A 14,295-nucleotide genomic window follows, 5' to 3' on the forward strand; every position below is an offset into this window, starting at 1 on the left:
AGAGACAGAGGACGGGTTAAACATAAGGAAACGTCAACACTGTACAGTATAAATTATGAGATATTTATTAAATACTGCACAGAACAGAAATGATTTAAAACTAAATGTACTTTTTGTATTCACATACAATCAACTTTGCTTGTAATTGTCTCCTATTATAATAATATTAATAATAATTATAATAGATTTCTATAGAGCTTTTCAAGGCACCCAAAGTGCTTTACATTATTGATCCATTATTCATTCTCACATTCCTTACATCCCTTTCAATCCCATCACTTTCAATGCCCTCTTTATCTGCTACTACTTTTTATTTAATCATCATGTACTGCTTAAAGATAAACTGATAAACTGTGTCTAAGTGTCAAACCCCAGGCTGATGTGATTATTTTCATTGTGAATCTGATGGTTATTTTCTTTATTACTTGTGTAGTTTATTAAAAGGTTAGAAAATCGTCAAAAAGTGTCTAAATGACATCATCAAATTCCTTGTTTTCCCACTGTCACAGAGGAAAAATGGAAAAGGGACACCTGCATGTTTAGGAAGACTAGAAACAAATCCTTGTTTTTTTAATGACTCCAACAATTGTTCGTTATTAAAACAGTTGTTGATTAATTCAGTAGCAGAGTCTAACCCAGGACAGTACCTGGAGGATCTGGGTGACCGGGTTGGTCCCAGCCTGACCAGTAATTGCTCCACTCTGAACTGGTTTAGTCTGGACCACCGACACCACCTTCCCCAGGTTACCAAGGTTACCAATCTGAAACAACACAGAGGAGAAAAATGACATCATCATTCCGACTTTCCTTGAATTGACAAATGTAAATTAAAATGACTAAATAATAATAATAATAATAATGATAACGACAACAAAACCTATCAATTCATAGACAGTGTTGGCTCCACAATAGGAAACAGCTCTTCTTTAACTTTCCAGACATTTCAATGACACTAGGTTTGATCAGTTCATTACAGATTCTGCATTACACACAAAATAAACCTGTCTGTTTAGACTTGTAGATGTTGAAAACAAAAGGTAACATCTATGACTTCCCATACTCTAAAACTTTGGAAATAACTGAAAAATTGAACATTGAGACAAACAACACATAGAATAATAACTGAAGAGGGAAATATTATCCGCTACTCTAAAAGAGTAAGAGCTAACGTTGAGATAACATTTAATTAAATCCCATCGAAAAATAAAAAAATACACCGCAAATATTTACTTTGACATGTTTGAAGAAATGTCACTTTTTCTTTTTTTAAATTGTCATTTATGCCAACAAAACAAAAAACAAAACAAAAAAGAGGGTAAATCTGTGTCTAGTGATGTCACTCACCAGAGCTCCGCCTCCTCCCACACCCAGTGGGCTGTTGACAAGTGTGATGGTCTTAGTGACTCCGCCCACCACCGTAGTGACCACCTGAGCCTGCTGGGAAACAGTCACCGTGCCTGACTTGTGGACGGTGATGATTGGTCGGCTGGGGGTTCCAGGGGTGGAGACGACAGAGGCCCCGCCCACCTGAGCAGCTGCGGTCTTTAACATGCGTGTGGCCGGGTTACTCACCTGAGACAAGGACACAGGTGATGAGTTCAAGGACTGGGTGGAAATACGTTTATTTGTGTACTGTCAGCACCTCCACTGTGGTTCATCTGGATTATTTTTCCATAATTGCACACTCACAACATCCAATCAGATCCTACAGTTGCTCAGACCACCTGACCCCACACACACACACACACACACACACACACACATACATACAGATCCAGGATCAGCTGGTTCATTCTGTAGCAGCTATAAAACAAGCGTACCACTTTGACGGGCAGCGTGCTGGATCCTGGACTGACCGCCACTGTCTTCACAATGGTCGCTCCTGCCGGCACGTTCAGCACTGTCGCTGTGGAAGGTGGGATCTTCTGTGTGGCTGCAGCCGCTGCTGCCAGAGCTGCCATGCCGCTCATCTGAGGGCTGCTTCCGATTGGCTGAGAGATCAGAGGGAGACAAAACAACTTATTCACTGTTTTTCAAACGTGTTACATTTACTGTTTGGCATTCATCAGAAGTTCCTACCGTTGCCTGACTGGACTGAGCAGGTACCACCATACGAACACCTGCTGGAAGCGTCGTCACGGCAACCGGGGATTTTGGCGCAGCCTGACGCACTGTGACAATGGAGGCTCCGCTAGTGGCACTGGGAGCTGCTGCCACCTTCAGGACAGCTGTTGAAAAACAACAGGTTAGAACAATGATCATCAGGGACTGGACAACATGAAGAAACCAACAACATGACCCAAACACCTACGTCAGGGCACATACGAAAGGTCGTGACCATTCATAAGCAGTTTTGGAGGGAGTGTTTTCTCTTCCCTTTATTAAAGAATTATAATGTCAACTTGTCATGAAATGTTTCTGTTACGTCGTAGTCGTACGCTAAATATACTTTTCAGTCGTCGATGTAGAGTCAGACTATATTTGTGGTTTTTTTTCAGCTTCCGTGAGCATAAATCATTTGTTACTATCACTTCAAATTCCAAATTATACATCAATGTATTTGACACTAACAAAATGTTACATTGACAAATGAACTCTTTATTTTTATGTCATTTGGCGTAAAATTAATATATGAATTAATTACCTATAAATAATGACAACTCCAAACTTTTCTCTTTGTTTTAGCAAGAAACAAGTAAAATTACATAACGAACATGAACAAATATGAACAACCTGAGATTTATCAAGAAAAATAAGAGCAATTCTAAGAAGTTTATGTCTCAGTTTATCATTTACACATGACGCCTGCAGCTAAGGGGCTTCAGTTTGGTCAGGATGTTAAGGGGGGGTGTATGACCTAAAAAGTTTGACCAGCTGATCTGGGACAGTCAACAGACCTTGACCTCGGTGACCCCACTCCCTTACTTGTACCTGCAGGGGCGGTGACCTTACCTGGTCCTTTAGCGGCAGCAGCCAATGGGTTTCCAGGCACCGAGGGTGTGGGTGAGGGCACTAGTGTGATGCCAGACAGTGGAATGGCCTGGTTGACTGTTGCTGCGGCAACGGGTGCAGGGCTCTTTGGTGAGCTGGCGCTGGGCGTGGCGGTGGGGACGGGGCTGGAGGCGGCGGCGGGTGAGGCGGTAGCGGGTGTGGCCGGAATGTCGTACTTCTGCAGCTGCAGGACGTAGGTGTCGGCGGTCTGCGAAGGACCCCAGCTCACCTCCAGAGACGTGGTGTTGGCTCGGACCAGCTGGACCCGGGACGGAGCACTGGGACGCTCTGAGGATGGACGCAAAGTTTACAAAGAAAAACAACATCAAAGACAAGTCCGCTGGTTTCTACCACATGTGGACTAAAAACCAACACCTGCCATGGTTTCCAGGTAAATATGGAACAAAACATTCTTACTGTACATTTGACACTTTCAGTAAACTATTTGGATTAGAAGAACCCACCTGTCTCCAGGTACCACAGGTCCTTGCAGCAGACCTGGTTGTTCCAGGCCTTCCTGTATCCGTCCCTGCCGCTCCAGATGTACAGTCTGGAGTTGATGGCGACGCTGCAGTGACCCGCTCGAGCTCTGGGGACGTTTTCCTCCAGACTGTCCATGAGAACTGTCTCCCAACACATGGAGTCTGTTCAGACAGACAGACAGACGGTGAGACCAGCAGGTAAACTAACAGACAGGATGGCATTTAGCAATGGGAAACCTTTGAAATTGTATATTTATTATCTTTGCTGTCTTTGAGTCTTGACTTCGAGTCTGTCTTTGAGCATCTTTGAGTGTCCAAAAAAGCGTTATATAAGTGTGATGTATTATTATTATTATTATTATTTAATTCAGGGGTGTCAAACATGCGGCTCGTGGGCTAAAAGTGTCCCACCAAAGGCGTCCATGGGATGAATTTACAAAGTGAAAAAATTACACTGAAGATATGAATGGTCAAGGATGTTGAACTCATTTTAGTTCAGGTTCCACATACAGACCAGGGTGATGTCCAGTGGGCCGGAGCAGTAAAATAATACAAAGAAGTAATATAAATCAGTTTGACACCCTTGAGCATTGAATGTCACTGCAAATTCATTTCTCAGGCTGGACTGGACCCTATGATGGGCCAGTTTTGGTCCAGGGGCCACATGTTTGACCCCACTGATCTAATGCCTCTGACTGTTTTCATCATATCCAGCAGAATAAAAATCTGTCCCCAAATGTGAGTCATCCAGAACCTAAACGCTGTTACAGTAAAGAACAGACAGGTGTGTGTTCAGGTGTGTGTACAGGCATGTGTGTACAGCCATGTGTGTTCAGGTGTGTGTACAGGCATGTGTGTACAGCCATGTGTGTTCAGGTGTGTGTACCCAGGTTGAGGCAGGCCAGTGTGTTGGTGCACTTCCACTCCTTCTCATGTGTCGCTACTTTGACGTCATCCATCACCAGAGGAACCCAACCGCCAAACACATACATCCTGACAGACAGACAGAATCCACTTATCAGAATCAGAACACTTTATTAACCCTTAGATGCCTGAGTGTCTGGACACTCAACTCCTCCATAAATGGGTCAAAAAGAACCTGTTAAAATCAACTTGTTTTTATGCAGTTTTTGTCATTTTAAAAATAATCCTTTGTGTTGTATTTTGGTCCACAAAAGGATGATTTCATATTAAGAGATATTTTTAAATTTTTATTTTTTTTAAACATTTTAAAAATAATTTTAAAAGGTTTTTAAAACCATTTTGAAAACTTGAAAAGCAATGTATATAGAGTATATAATATGGTATAGAACAGCAAAAGAACAATAGAACAATGTTAACGTCCACTGAGTGAGTGAGTGAGTGAGTGAGTGAGTGAGTGAGTGAGTGAGTGAGTGAGTGAGAGTGATCAGATGTAATTCCATTATAAATGAATGCAGGTCATTTTGACCCACCTATGTAAGGCTGGGGTAGTAATACAAAAACTACAATTTCTTAAACTCTATACATGGTACATTAAAAATTGAAATAGAATGATGTCGGTAACATGTTTTTTCTTTCCATCTGTCTACCTATACACATACACGTGGATACTAAACAAATAATATCAATATTATAAGTAAAAGAATTACACATGAATGATTGTGCAAAAATATTGTGTGTAATTATAATCATGAGGTTAAGGTGCAATTATACAGTCTGATGGTCACAGGCAGGAACGATTTCCTGTGTTGTTCAGTGGTAGAGGTCAGTGGCTCTCAGTAAGTTGGACTGGATCAGTACTGAAGTGACATGTGTTTGTGTGTGTTTATGTGTGTGTTTGTGTGTGTGTGTGTGTGTAGTCATGTGTTTTACTTGTTGTTGATGGTGGTGGCAGAGTGCAGGCTGCGGGGGAGGGGGGCGGTCCCAATGATGGAGGGTTTGTTCCATGTCAGAGAATCTGTGACATGATGAAAAAAGAACCGATCAAAGGAAAAGCAATAAAAGAACTCCGATAGCAGAGGAGTCAAACTCATTTTAGTTCAGGTTCCACATTCAGCCCAGTTTCATCTAAAGTCAGCTCAACCAGTAAAATAAAGCACAATAACCTATAAATAATAATCCAAACTTTTCTCTTTTAGTGTGAAAAAAGTTAAATTATACAACGAAAATGAATAACCTAAACAACAATATACAACCTGAAATTTCTTAAGAAAAATCAGTACAATTTGCTAATGCAACAATACAACCACGAATGTTTCCCTTTGTTTCATGCAAAAAAGTAAAAGTGCAATTTTAACAATATGATGCCTCTGCTTGTCATTTACACACGTACAGATCACAGTTGATACACAAAAAACTACAAATACACAAAACATTTAATAACAAGCAAAATACTATTCAAATTTCACATTAATAACTCTCAGGTTGTTGATGGTTTTAGATTATTCACCTTATTCTGAAAAGATAGTAAATGTAAACAGTTTCATCGTGTAATTTGACTTTTTTGCACTAAAACAAAGAGGGAAAGTGTAGTTGTCCTCATTTATAGGTTATTATGCCATTATTTAACTAGTCCCATCCACTTTTCCATCACATTGAGCTGTGACCTCTTAATTATTACCATCTTCTGTGTAATTTTTGTAGACTGGACCCTCTGGTGGACCAGTTTTGGCCTGCGGGCTGCATGTTTGACTAACCCTGTAACACTGGTCTACAAGTAAAATGCTTCCAGAATAAAAGTAGTGAAATTTTACCACGCATGATGTATTTTGTCTCAGTTATATTGTAAATGAGATTGCGTCCTAAATATATCTGAGTTTAAGTAACGGTTATGAAATGACTTTTGATGGTCTAATAATTTTTTCTGCGACTGTACATGTGTAATAACACTTTATCACATACCTTGAAAACATCAGTGAACCAGCACTTTTAATCTTATTAAAATATGTAACATTTAATCTCTAAAGCAGATAATTTCTAAATAATTGTAGACCAGTGTAATAGAACAATTATACTCATGTAGAATCCATTGGCCAGTGTCTGTGGCACCTTAAAAAGGCATCTCACCGATATCTAGCACCCACAGGTCTCCCAGTCTGCAGCCGCTCATGCCTCCGTAGATGATCAGTCGGTTTCCGCTGCGGCCGCTCGTTACCACGGCAGTGTGACTCTCTCTGGGTGGCGGCGGCGGACCTGATGTTGAGGGAATGTCCCAGCCCACCACACTGGAGCCAGGCCGCAACTCCAGGCAGTACAGGTCATTCAGGTACCTGGACGAACAGGTCAACAGTTACATATTTATATGTGTGTGTGTGTGTGTGTGTGTGTGTGTGTGTTACAGAAGGATCTAGACCAGCCTGCCGATTCCCACCTGGGGATGTTGTTTTTGGGGTCTTCACTGTCATTGGCCAGTCCGCCAAATAGGTAGCAGCGGCTGCCAATCAGAGAGAAGCTGTGTCCAAGGCGGGGGCAGGGGGGCGGCCCATTCTTTGGTGCCTTGGCCTTCAGACGCTTCCACTCCCAGCGACTCGCCTAAAGGAAAAACGATGTTTAACAAGACACTGTGAAGATTTCTCCCATTTCAGACACTTAAGACATCACAGTATTTCACCAAGACTCCAAAGTGACAGGGTTTCAGTCACATGTGCAACTAAAAATAAATCTGTGAAACTACCCAGAAAGACCCAGAGCTGCTTTAGTCAGTTCCAAAATTATCTTTTCTCTCTATTTAACCTTTAAGTGACTGATCACCAATTATTTTAATATTATCCTCTGTATTTTGAGCTTTTTTCAGTGAAAATCAGGTATTTTCCTGTATTCAATTCACTAATCATATAGATGTTCATAAAAACTCAGATATTATATCAGAAACATAGAAAACTAAAGAACAAGTGACTGTTTGTGGAAAGAAGCCAATAACTGAACATAAAAACAAGTGTCTCCAACTTAATTTGGTTAATTTTTTAATTTTTTTTTATTTGTTGCTCTTTTTGTTGCTTGCTTTGATGATTTTTCTACATTTTGTTGCCTATTTTATTACTTTTCCTTCAATTTTGTGCAGTTTGTTGCTTACTTTGTTCATGTTAGTTATATTTTTATTTTTTTTATTTATTAATTTTGTTCAATAAAATGAACAAATGAATAAAGTTATTTTATATATAAAACATAAAACTGTCTCCCATCCACTGTCATTGATCCAATTCCATGGGTTTTACTGGTGAATCAATGTTGTAGAAGATGACGGTGTTTCCATGGTAACTACGAAGCCTCTGAACGTCCAAATGGGTCATATCTGATGACCATGAAAAGATGAATAACTGTATTTTACACCAATTATTTACATGTATTGATAGGATTAGTGGATCAGAAGTTATTAAACATTTACATCAGTAGATGTTTTTGTTGGATGGTGGATGTTTGGGTCTGTATGGGTTAGAAAATGTCTGTAAACTTCAACCAGAGCAGCCTCCACATGACCCACAGGCCCTGCAGTGGTTTGTCCTCATTCTCAGACTGTGACCGCCCGCTAAAGCATCTGTGTAACACCAGGCTAACACACAATTAAAGCAGCTGCTGTTTGTTGACAACACAACCGATGACAGCTGAACATAATTTGAACTGTGATCTCATCAATTCTGCTGTTTTGACTTGGTTCAACTGGATAAACTCAACAGTTGTGGCATCGACAGACCATAAACGATCACTGTAAACAGAGACGCCAAGCAACACTAATGCAACAACAACACAAGCAATGTTCAAATACAGTATGAGTGAATATTGATGTCAGAAAGACAATAGACACAACATATAACTAATAAAAATTGTTTCATGATTTTTCCGTAACTAATGTTGCCTTCATGTGCTATGGGAATTATGGTAAATACTAGTTACGAACTTGAAAACTGGACATGAATGCCCCCTCATGTCATATTTTCCACTGGAGAACTGGGAAAAAATGTTGATCCACGAGATGAAAATAACCTTTGACCTTTTCAACATGGAGGAGAGCAACAAAGGATTCATGGCAAATGATAAACAACAATCTTATTAACATTGTGCTGCTGTTATCTGATGACTTTGCACATTTATAGTATATACAAAAAAAAAAAAAAAAAAAAAAGACTGTGGCAGACAAATAAACATGTCCAAAACTGTTTTACCCAAGTAACAGGTCAGTTGTGTTTGAGCCATTTTTCATTTTGCTATGACAATGAAAGCACTTGAACACAGTGTGCTTGTAATTAAAAAATTCACAAATGGAAAGGTTCATCTTCCCGATAGCACATGAATGCAGCATAAAGGTTGATAATATAATTCCCATGACAGGCTACAAACACATCATAAGAGGGATTAATAAATTTCTGTAATTGCAGGTTATTTTCTCATACCTTTCAAAAAACCCCTGAGTTAATTATCAGTTTCCTAATGATTTTCATAATATATATATATATATATATATAAAATACAGAAATCATAGAAAATGCATTGTTTTTAGTTTGCAACTATTGCATTCCATAATTCTGCTGTTCCAGCACCAGTGTCCTTCATCGAAGTCTCGAGGTCTGCTCCACTTTTTAACATTTCCCTTCAGTGTCAGCCTTTAAGTTGAAAGGTTAACTCTCTTGTTATGTTTATTTCTGGGGTGTATAACACAACAGGAGATAAAAAGTAGCAACAATTCTTTAAAACATCTGCTTTAAAATGTAAATTTTGAAGACGGGGTGAATAAAAAAAATATCTTAATTCCCCAAAATGTGTTTTTTTTTTTCCGTTACTTTTCTTAAAACTTTTGATTTTACTTAATTTTTAGAAAAGAATAGAATTTTTAGTCATTGTGTGTGCAATGAAATTATAAGTGGTACTCCAGTCAGTGCAACAATATTAATAAAACACCAGTGCTTCAGAAACAACAGAGCAAATATGAAATTACAGAAACTAAAAATATGATTAGAAAATAGAATATTGCATTTTTACAAAAGTAAGATAAGAATAGAGCTATGTAGACATAAAATATGAATTGGCACAATATTTACAATATTAACAGTATGTATTTCCTCTGAAAACTGTATGTGTATCTATGAACTCAAGGCTGTATAAAAATAGCATATTTATATTTTGATAAATATTGAATAAATATTGCATTGTTATTGCAGAATAGAAGATTATTGCATGACTTATTTTATGAGGTGTCCAAGTTTTTCATGACTAAGAACACTGTTAATCTGCTTAAAGCACAAATAATTAAAAGCTGAATGTATTCTTTGTGTTCAAGTAAATCGTCAGGTCTCATTATATTCATTTGAGGAAAACACAATTTTTGTCCATGTATGATTCTTTACTCACAGGTATGAATAAAACCCTGTGTGTATCCGTCCACCGTACAGGACTCACTCACCTGCAGCTCATACAGGTCGTTGCTGTATTTGCCGTATTCCACCATCCCTCCAAACACCAGCAGTCGTGTCCCATCACACACAAATCCATATGCGGCGCAGCCTGGCGGGACGTCACCACGAACGGCTGGGATGAACCACTGGTTGGTGGCTGCAGGTAACAAAGCAACAGGTAAGTCAGGTCACATGACACAGTGAAGAGATAAAGCTGGAGTTTGGTAATCACCGTTTTTCTAATAATGACAGTATCGGGTGTTTGTAGTGAATTTGAATTTAACCACATTACAGTCTGCTACAAGAGCACGTATCTATAAGTTTTATTTGATTAATTAAACTACACTACACTGCAATTTTAATGAACACGAGTTATATTATATTCATCAGATATTAACAACACACTGAATGAGGTCAGTGGGTGCCCTCTGTGTCCTCTGGTTTGTGTGTCAGTAAGTCAATCACAAATCAATGTGTTCAATAACGCTGTCCAAACATCTGTGTAAAAGCAGCAGAGTCCACAGTCACAGACCATCACACGTCCTGTGACAACAATTTCACATTCACTTGACTGACCTCCACGTGTCAGATAAACCATGAAAAGGTGAATTAAATGCAGGGAAAAAAAGTCTACAAAGAAAGTGAATGAGCATTAACTATGTCAGGATAAAACAGAACACTAGTGTCTGCATATTTAACCAGTGGTGCAAGATTCATTATTACTGAAGTAAAACAGACAAAAGCAGAATCAAAATGTCTAGTATGAAAACAGTATTATTTAAAAAAACAAACAAACAAAAAAAACATACAAAATATCTACTATTGGTAAAGCAGAGCTGGGAAACAAGGTCAAAAATGTCAAAATGAAAAAAAAAAAAGAAAAAAAATCAATCAGTGCAAATAATGATAAATATCAAACTGAAATTTCTGTGCAGTCTATGGGCTAAGTTTTGGCCATCAGTGAAAGCTGAAGAAACTAGATTGGTCGGTTGTGGTTTTGACTAAATTTAATTTAATAGGATAAACCTGTTGAGATGCAACATCTCCATTTCAAGGGATTCTCAAAACAAGCCACAAAAAAACCAAAAATTAAAACACAAGAATGGGCAGAGAAAAAAGAAACACAAAGAGACAGAGACAAAAACCAAACAAACAAGTACATCAACATTAATAAGACTGGAAAACTACAACTACAACTGTGACAAACTGCCCATAACTAAAAGGCATTTGGTGTTCGAGTTTATCAACAACTACTTCACATAAACTAAACCCTCCCCAAACTATAACAGGGAATGACTTCACTTACTTATTACCTTTCTAAAATAGAATACGTCTGCAATAAATCTAGAGATAGTTTATGATTATTCTGATTGAGTGGAAGACACAAACCACCCACAGCCGTAGATCAGCTGACAGTGTTATTATCTGTTCTTTAATATCATTGTATTTGTTTGTGTTGTACCTATATTCTGCAGTAGCAGGACGGGGGCGTGTCTGCGTGACGTCGGCATTGTTTTCAGTAAAAACGCGCCATTTCTCTCTGTGCTCCTGCCAGTGCCGCTACGTTAGCATTTCAGCTAAGCCTATTAGCATGGAGCACAACGGCTAACGTAGCCGGCAGGCTAAACCAAAGACTATATTAGCATCAATAGAAGTTTTCTGGCATCAACATCCTGACGGCACAATTGGAACTTTTAATAAAAGTTATTATTTTTGAACAAATGTCAAACAAATAAACACAAGTGAATAGCAATCAGATTACCTTGTTGTGCAATTACCCTGTAATTCATTATAACTAAATGAGTCAGGCAACCGTTATGTTACGCTTAGCACTTAGCTGCAGATTAGCACCGCTAGCATCAGTTACTGACAAACAGTTCATATTAATTCTTTTTTATTAAATGGTCACCTGTGTTATAGACGTGAAGCTCATCCACGATCCCTTCATTCCCTCCACCAAATACCACCATCAGCTCCTTGATGGCCACAGCTCGGTGTCCGTGCCGTGGCCGGGGGACCGGCCCAGTCCAGCCCACGACCCGCTTCCACCGCGGCTGCAGAACAGCTGGTTCGGTGGCCATGACGCTGCTGTCAGAATCCACGCTTCGGAGTCCTCGGCGAGGGAGAAAAATCCAAATTCAGCCAGCAGTCGAAATTGGGTTTAAGTTAAAACTGGTATTTGGCTTATTGACAGCGACTCAGAGTTAGCCTTAGCCTGCTAACTATTTCCGGAGGCTAGTAGCAGGCTAATTTGTAAGGAGCTGGCTGTGTAGCTAGCCGTTCCAAACGGGATTTAAATGTACTCCTTTTACATGCAATGACTAATGTGCAGCCAACCATCACATTCAGTAGCTTTATTATCATTAGAAATCCCTCCAGTGACACTTAAGGGTGATCTTCTGTGAGGGTGAAGAAAGATATTAGCTTAGCACAGACTGCAGGGACAGCCCCAGGAAGCCGCCATTTTAGCCCAGTGACTGTTCTGCAGGGTCGGTAAAAATCCGCCGGTAGTGCATCAGTCTAGAAGGAATCAGAAACAACAAAAATGCATTTCTTGCTATGGGCGATTGCGCTGCACGGCCCGTCTATGCATCAACGCACGAGAGCAGTGTGAAGGCTGGAAGCTGGTGTTAAATATGCAGAGCAGTGGGTCTGTGCGCCGGTATGGGAGCCGCCATCTTGCTGCTAACAGCAACCAAACAAAACACACAGCTGCTGAAAATGGCAGAGGAAGAAAGCTAATGGCTAACAGCTAACGGCTAACAGGCGCTAAGGGGCGTCAGCCTGAATATCAATGAACTGTATTAACACTAAACTAAGTATTTATTAACGCTTTATTATCACCGTTTCAGGTAACTATTCCTAGTATTACGTAAAGTACAATCAGAGCGAACAGACAGAATGTGGTTATTAGGTTGTCTGAATTAATTTAGTGTAAATTTAAATAAATCTACAGGTCATTAAAAGTTTTATACAATTTTAACCCATAATTCATTATAATAAATGGATTTACAGGACTGATAAATCTTCTACGCCAGAAAACTGTTCGTAAAGTGTGAAAGGTTGCTTTAAGAGGTTACAACTCAGAGATGCACTGGTCCAAAATATTTGCATCTGAAAACTTTAAAATTTAAAACTAACTGCATTAGTTATTTTTTTTTAAATCACATTTTGTTTTGAAATATATTATAAACTTAAGAATTGGTGCACTTATTAAAATTAATTTGCTGACTGTAAATGTAGTTTATTTAGAATAACCTCTATCCTTTACTTCTTGGACGATTTGAATTAATTTCTTTGTAAATTATATATTTAACACCAAAAATGCATCATCATCATTCATCTCTTGTAAAATTCTTCAACCTGCACCTGGGAGTGGTTCTATATAAAACCATATGACCCAAACACTATTGGTTTTTAATAGGTCAGGAAACATAAAGCCTGACAACACAGGTGCAGTTAATGAAAATTCAGATGATAAACACACCCGAATTTAATTTCAGGGCGAGCAAACAGCAAGCCAACACCACAGGGAATTACACACAGCAAACTTTTATTTTCTCCACAATAACTTTCTTAAATGCAAGTCTGTAAATAAAACTGCTAATGGTGTAGAGTCAAAAATCGAGCACACAGAGGGTCCAACTTCAGAGATGCTATTCATGTAAGCTAGCCCTCTCCTTATTAGCAAGAGGATCTGCTAGGCTAGGCTAACAACGGACACGTCTTATTTTAATAGGAGCTCCTGACAATCCTCCACCTGGTATCTTGTCAAACTCAGAACGTTCCGTATGATAAAAGCGCACTGGTGTCGATACGATTAAATGAATTATCGAACAAGAAGTGCAGAACTAAGCTAGCCGCTCCTTTGGCTGCCGCTAGCCGAAATTAGCATTTAACTTAGCAAGCACTCCTGAAGCGTTAGCTTTAACTAACAGGCTAATTGATATGTAACAAAACACTAATGTCACACTGTATGTTTACCAAGCGTTGTGACATATGCCGATAGATAGAAACATAGAAGCAGAAGGCAGGCAAAGTGGCTACTATTAACGGTTTGTTAGATTTTATTGAGCTTTTGGAAATGTGCTAATGCTATGCTAATAATTGGTTAGGCTATGAGATGCTTCTTTCCCTCACAAAACATGGCGGCGCTGACCCGTTAGCTGCTACAATAAGCTGAAAAGCAACGGATTGCGTTTTATTCTTTATGCAGTACTTACTCGTTAATAGCTGTAAATTATACGTAAAAGTCTGGTAAGTGGCGCTATGCTATGAGGAAAATGTCCAGACGACTGCAGTTTAAAAAAAAACCCAAAACATCCAACTATATTCTCTCATGCCGCTCAGGAAGACGCCATTTTGTTGCCAACTTTACTGGAGAGCAGCGCGCCCCCTGCAGGACAGAGGAGGAAGAGCTGTCCTATTCTAATAATACTGGTCCCTCATCTGTG

The 14,295-nt window shown here is 39.2% G+C and overlaps 1 protein-coding gene across 6 annotated transcripts in view; it reads right to left on the reverse strand.

Moving 5' to 3' along the window:
- LOC115422016 (host cell factor 1-like) overlaps positions 1 to 14,226 on the reverse strand; it is a 33,363-nt gene extending 19,137 nt beyond the window's left edge. For 4 of the 6 annotated variants that reach the window (XM_030138049.1, XM_030138047.1, XM_030138048.1 and 1 more), the window contains exons 1-12: positions 11,751 to 12,548; positions 9,850 to 9,998; positions 6,826 to 6,986; positions 6,522 to 6,724; positions 5,328 to 5,412; positions 4,360 to 4,466; positions 3,456 to 3,635; positions 2,953 to 3,279; positions 2,080 to 2,228; positions 1,821 to 1,991; positions 1,345 to 1,572; positions 648 to 761 (exon numbers count right to left, since the gene is read on the reverse strand). In XM_030138049.1, the coding sequence (XP_029993909.1) occupies positions 648 to 761; positions 1,345 to 1,572; positions 1,821 to 1,991; positions 2,080 to 2,228; positions 2,953 to 3,279; positions 3,456 to 3,635; positions 4,360 to 4,466; positions 5,328 to 5,412; positions 6,522 to 6,724; positions 6,826 to 6,986; positions 9,850 to 9,998; positions 11,751 to 11,922 (2,046 nt within the window). In that variant the 5' untranslated portion in view covers positions 11,923 to 12,548. Of the gene's footprint in view, positions 1 to 647; positions 762 to 1,344; positions 1,573 to 1,820; positions 1,992 to 2,079; positions 2,229 to 2,952; positions 3,280 to 3,455; positions 3,636 to 4,359; positions 4,467 to 5,327; positions 5,413 to 6,521; positions 6,725 to 6,825; positions 6,987 to 9,849; positions 9,999 to 11,750; positions 12,550 to 14,064 lie in introns of those variants that run through there. The other 2 variants (XM_030138045.1, XM_030138051.1) reach the window with 2 other exon arrangements.
- Between the last annotated feature and the right edge of the window lie 69 nt (positions 14,227 to 14,295).

Source organism: Sphaeramia orbicularis, chromosome 7, assembly GCF_902148855.1.
Source record: "Sphaeramia orbicularis chromosome 7, fSphaOr1.1, whole genome shotgun sequence".
Classification (NCBI taxonomy): domain Eukaryota; kingdom Metazoa; phylum Chordata; class Actinopteri; order Kurtiformes; family Apogonidae; genus Sphaeramia; species Sphaeramia orbicularis.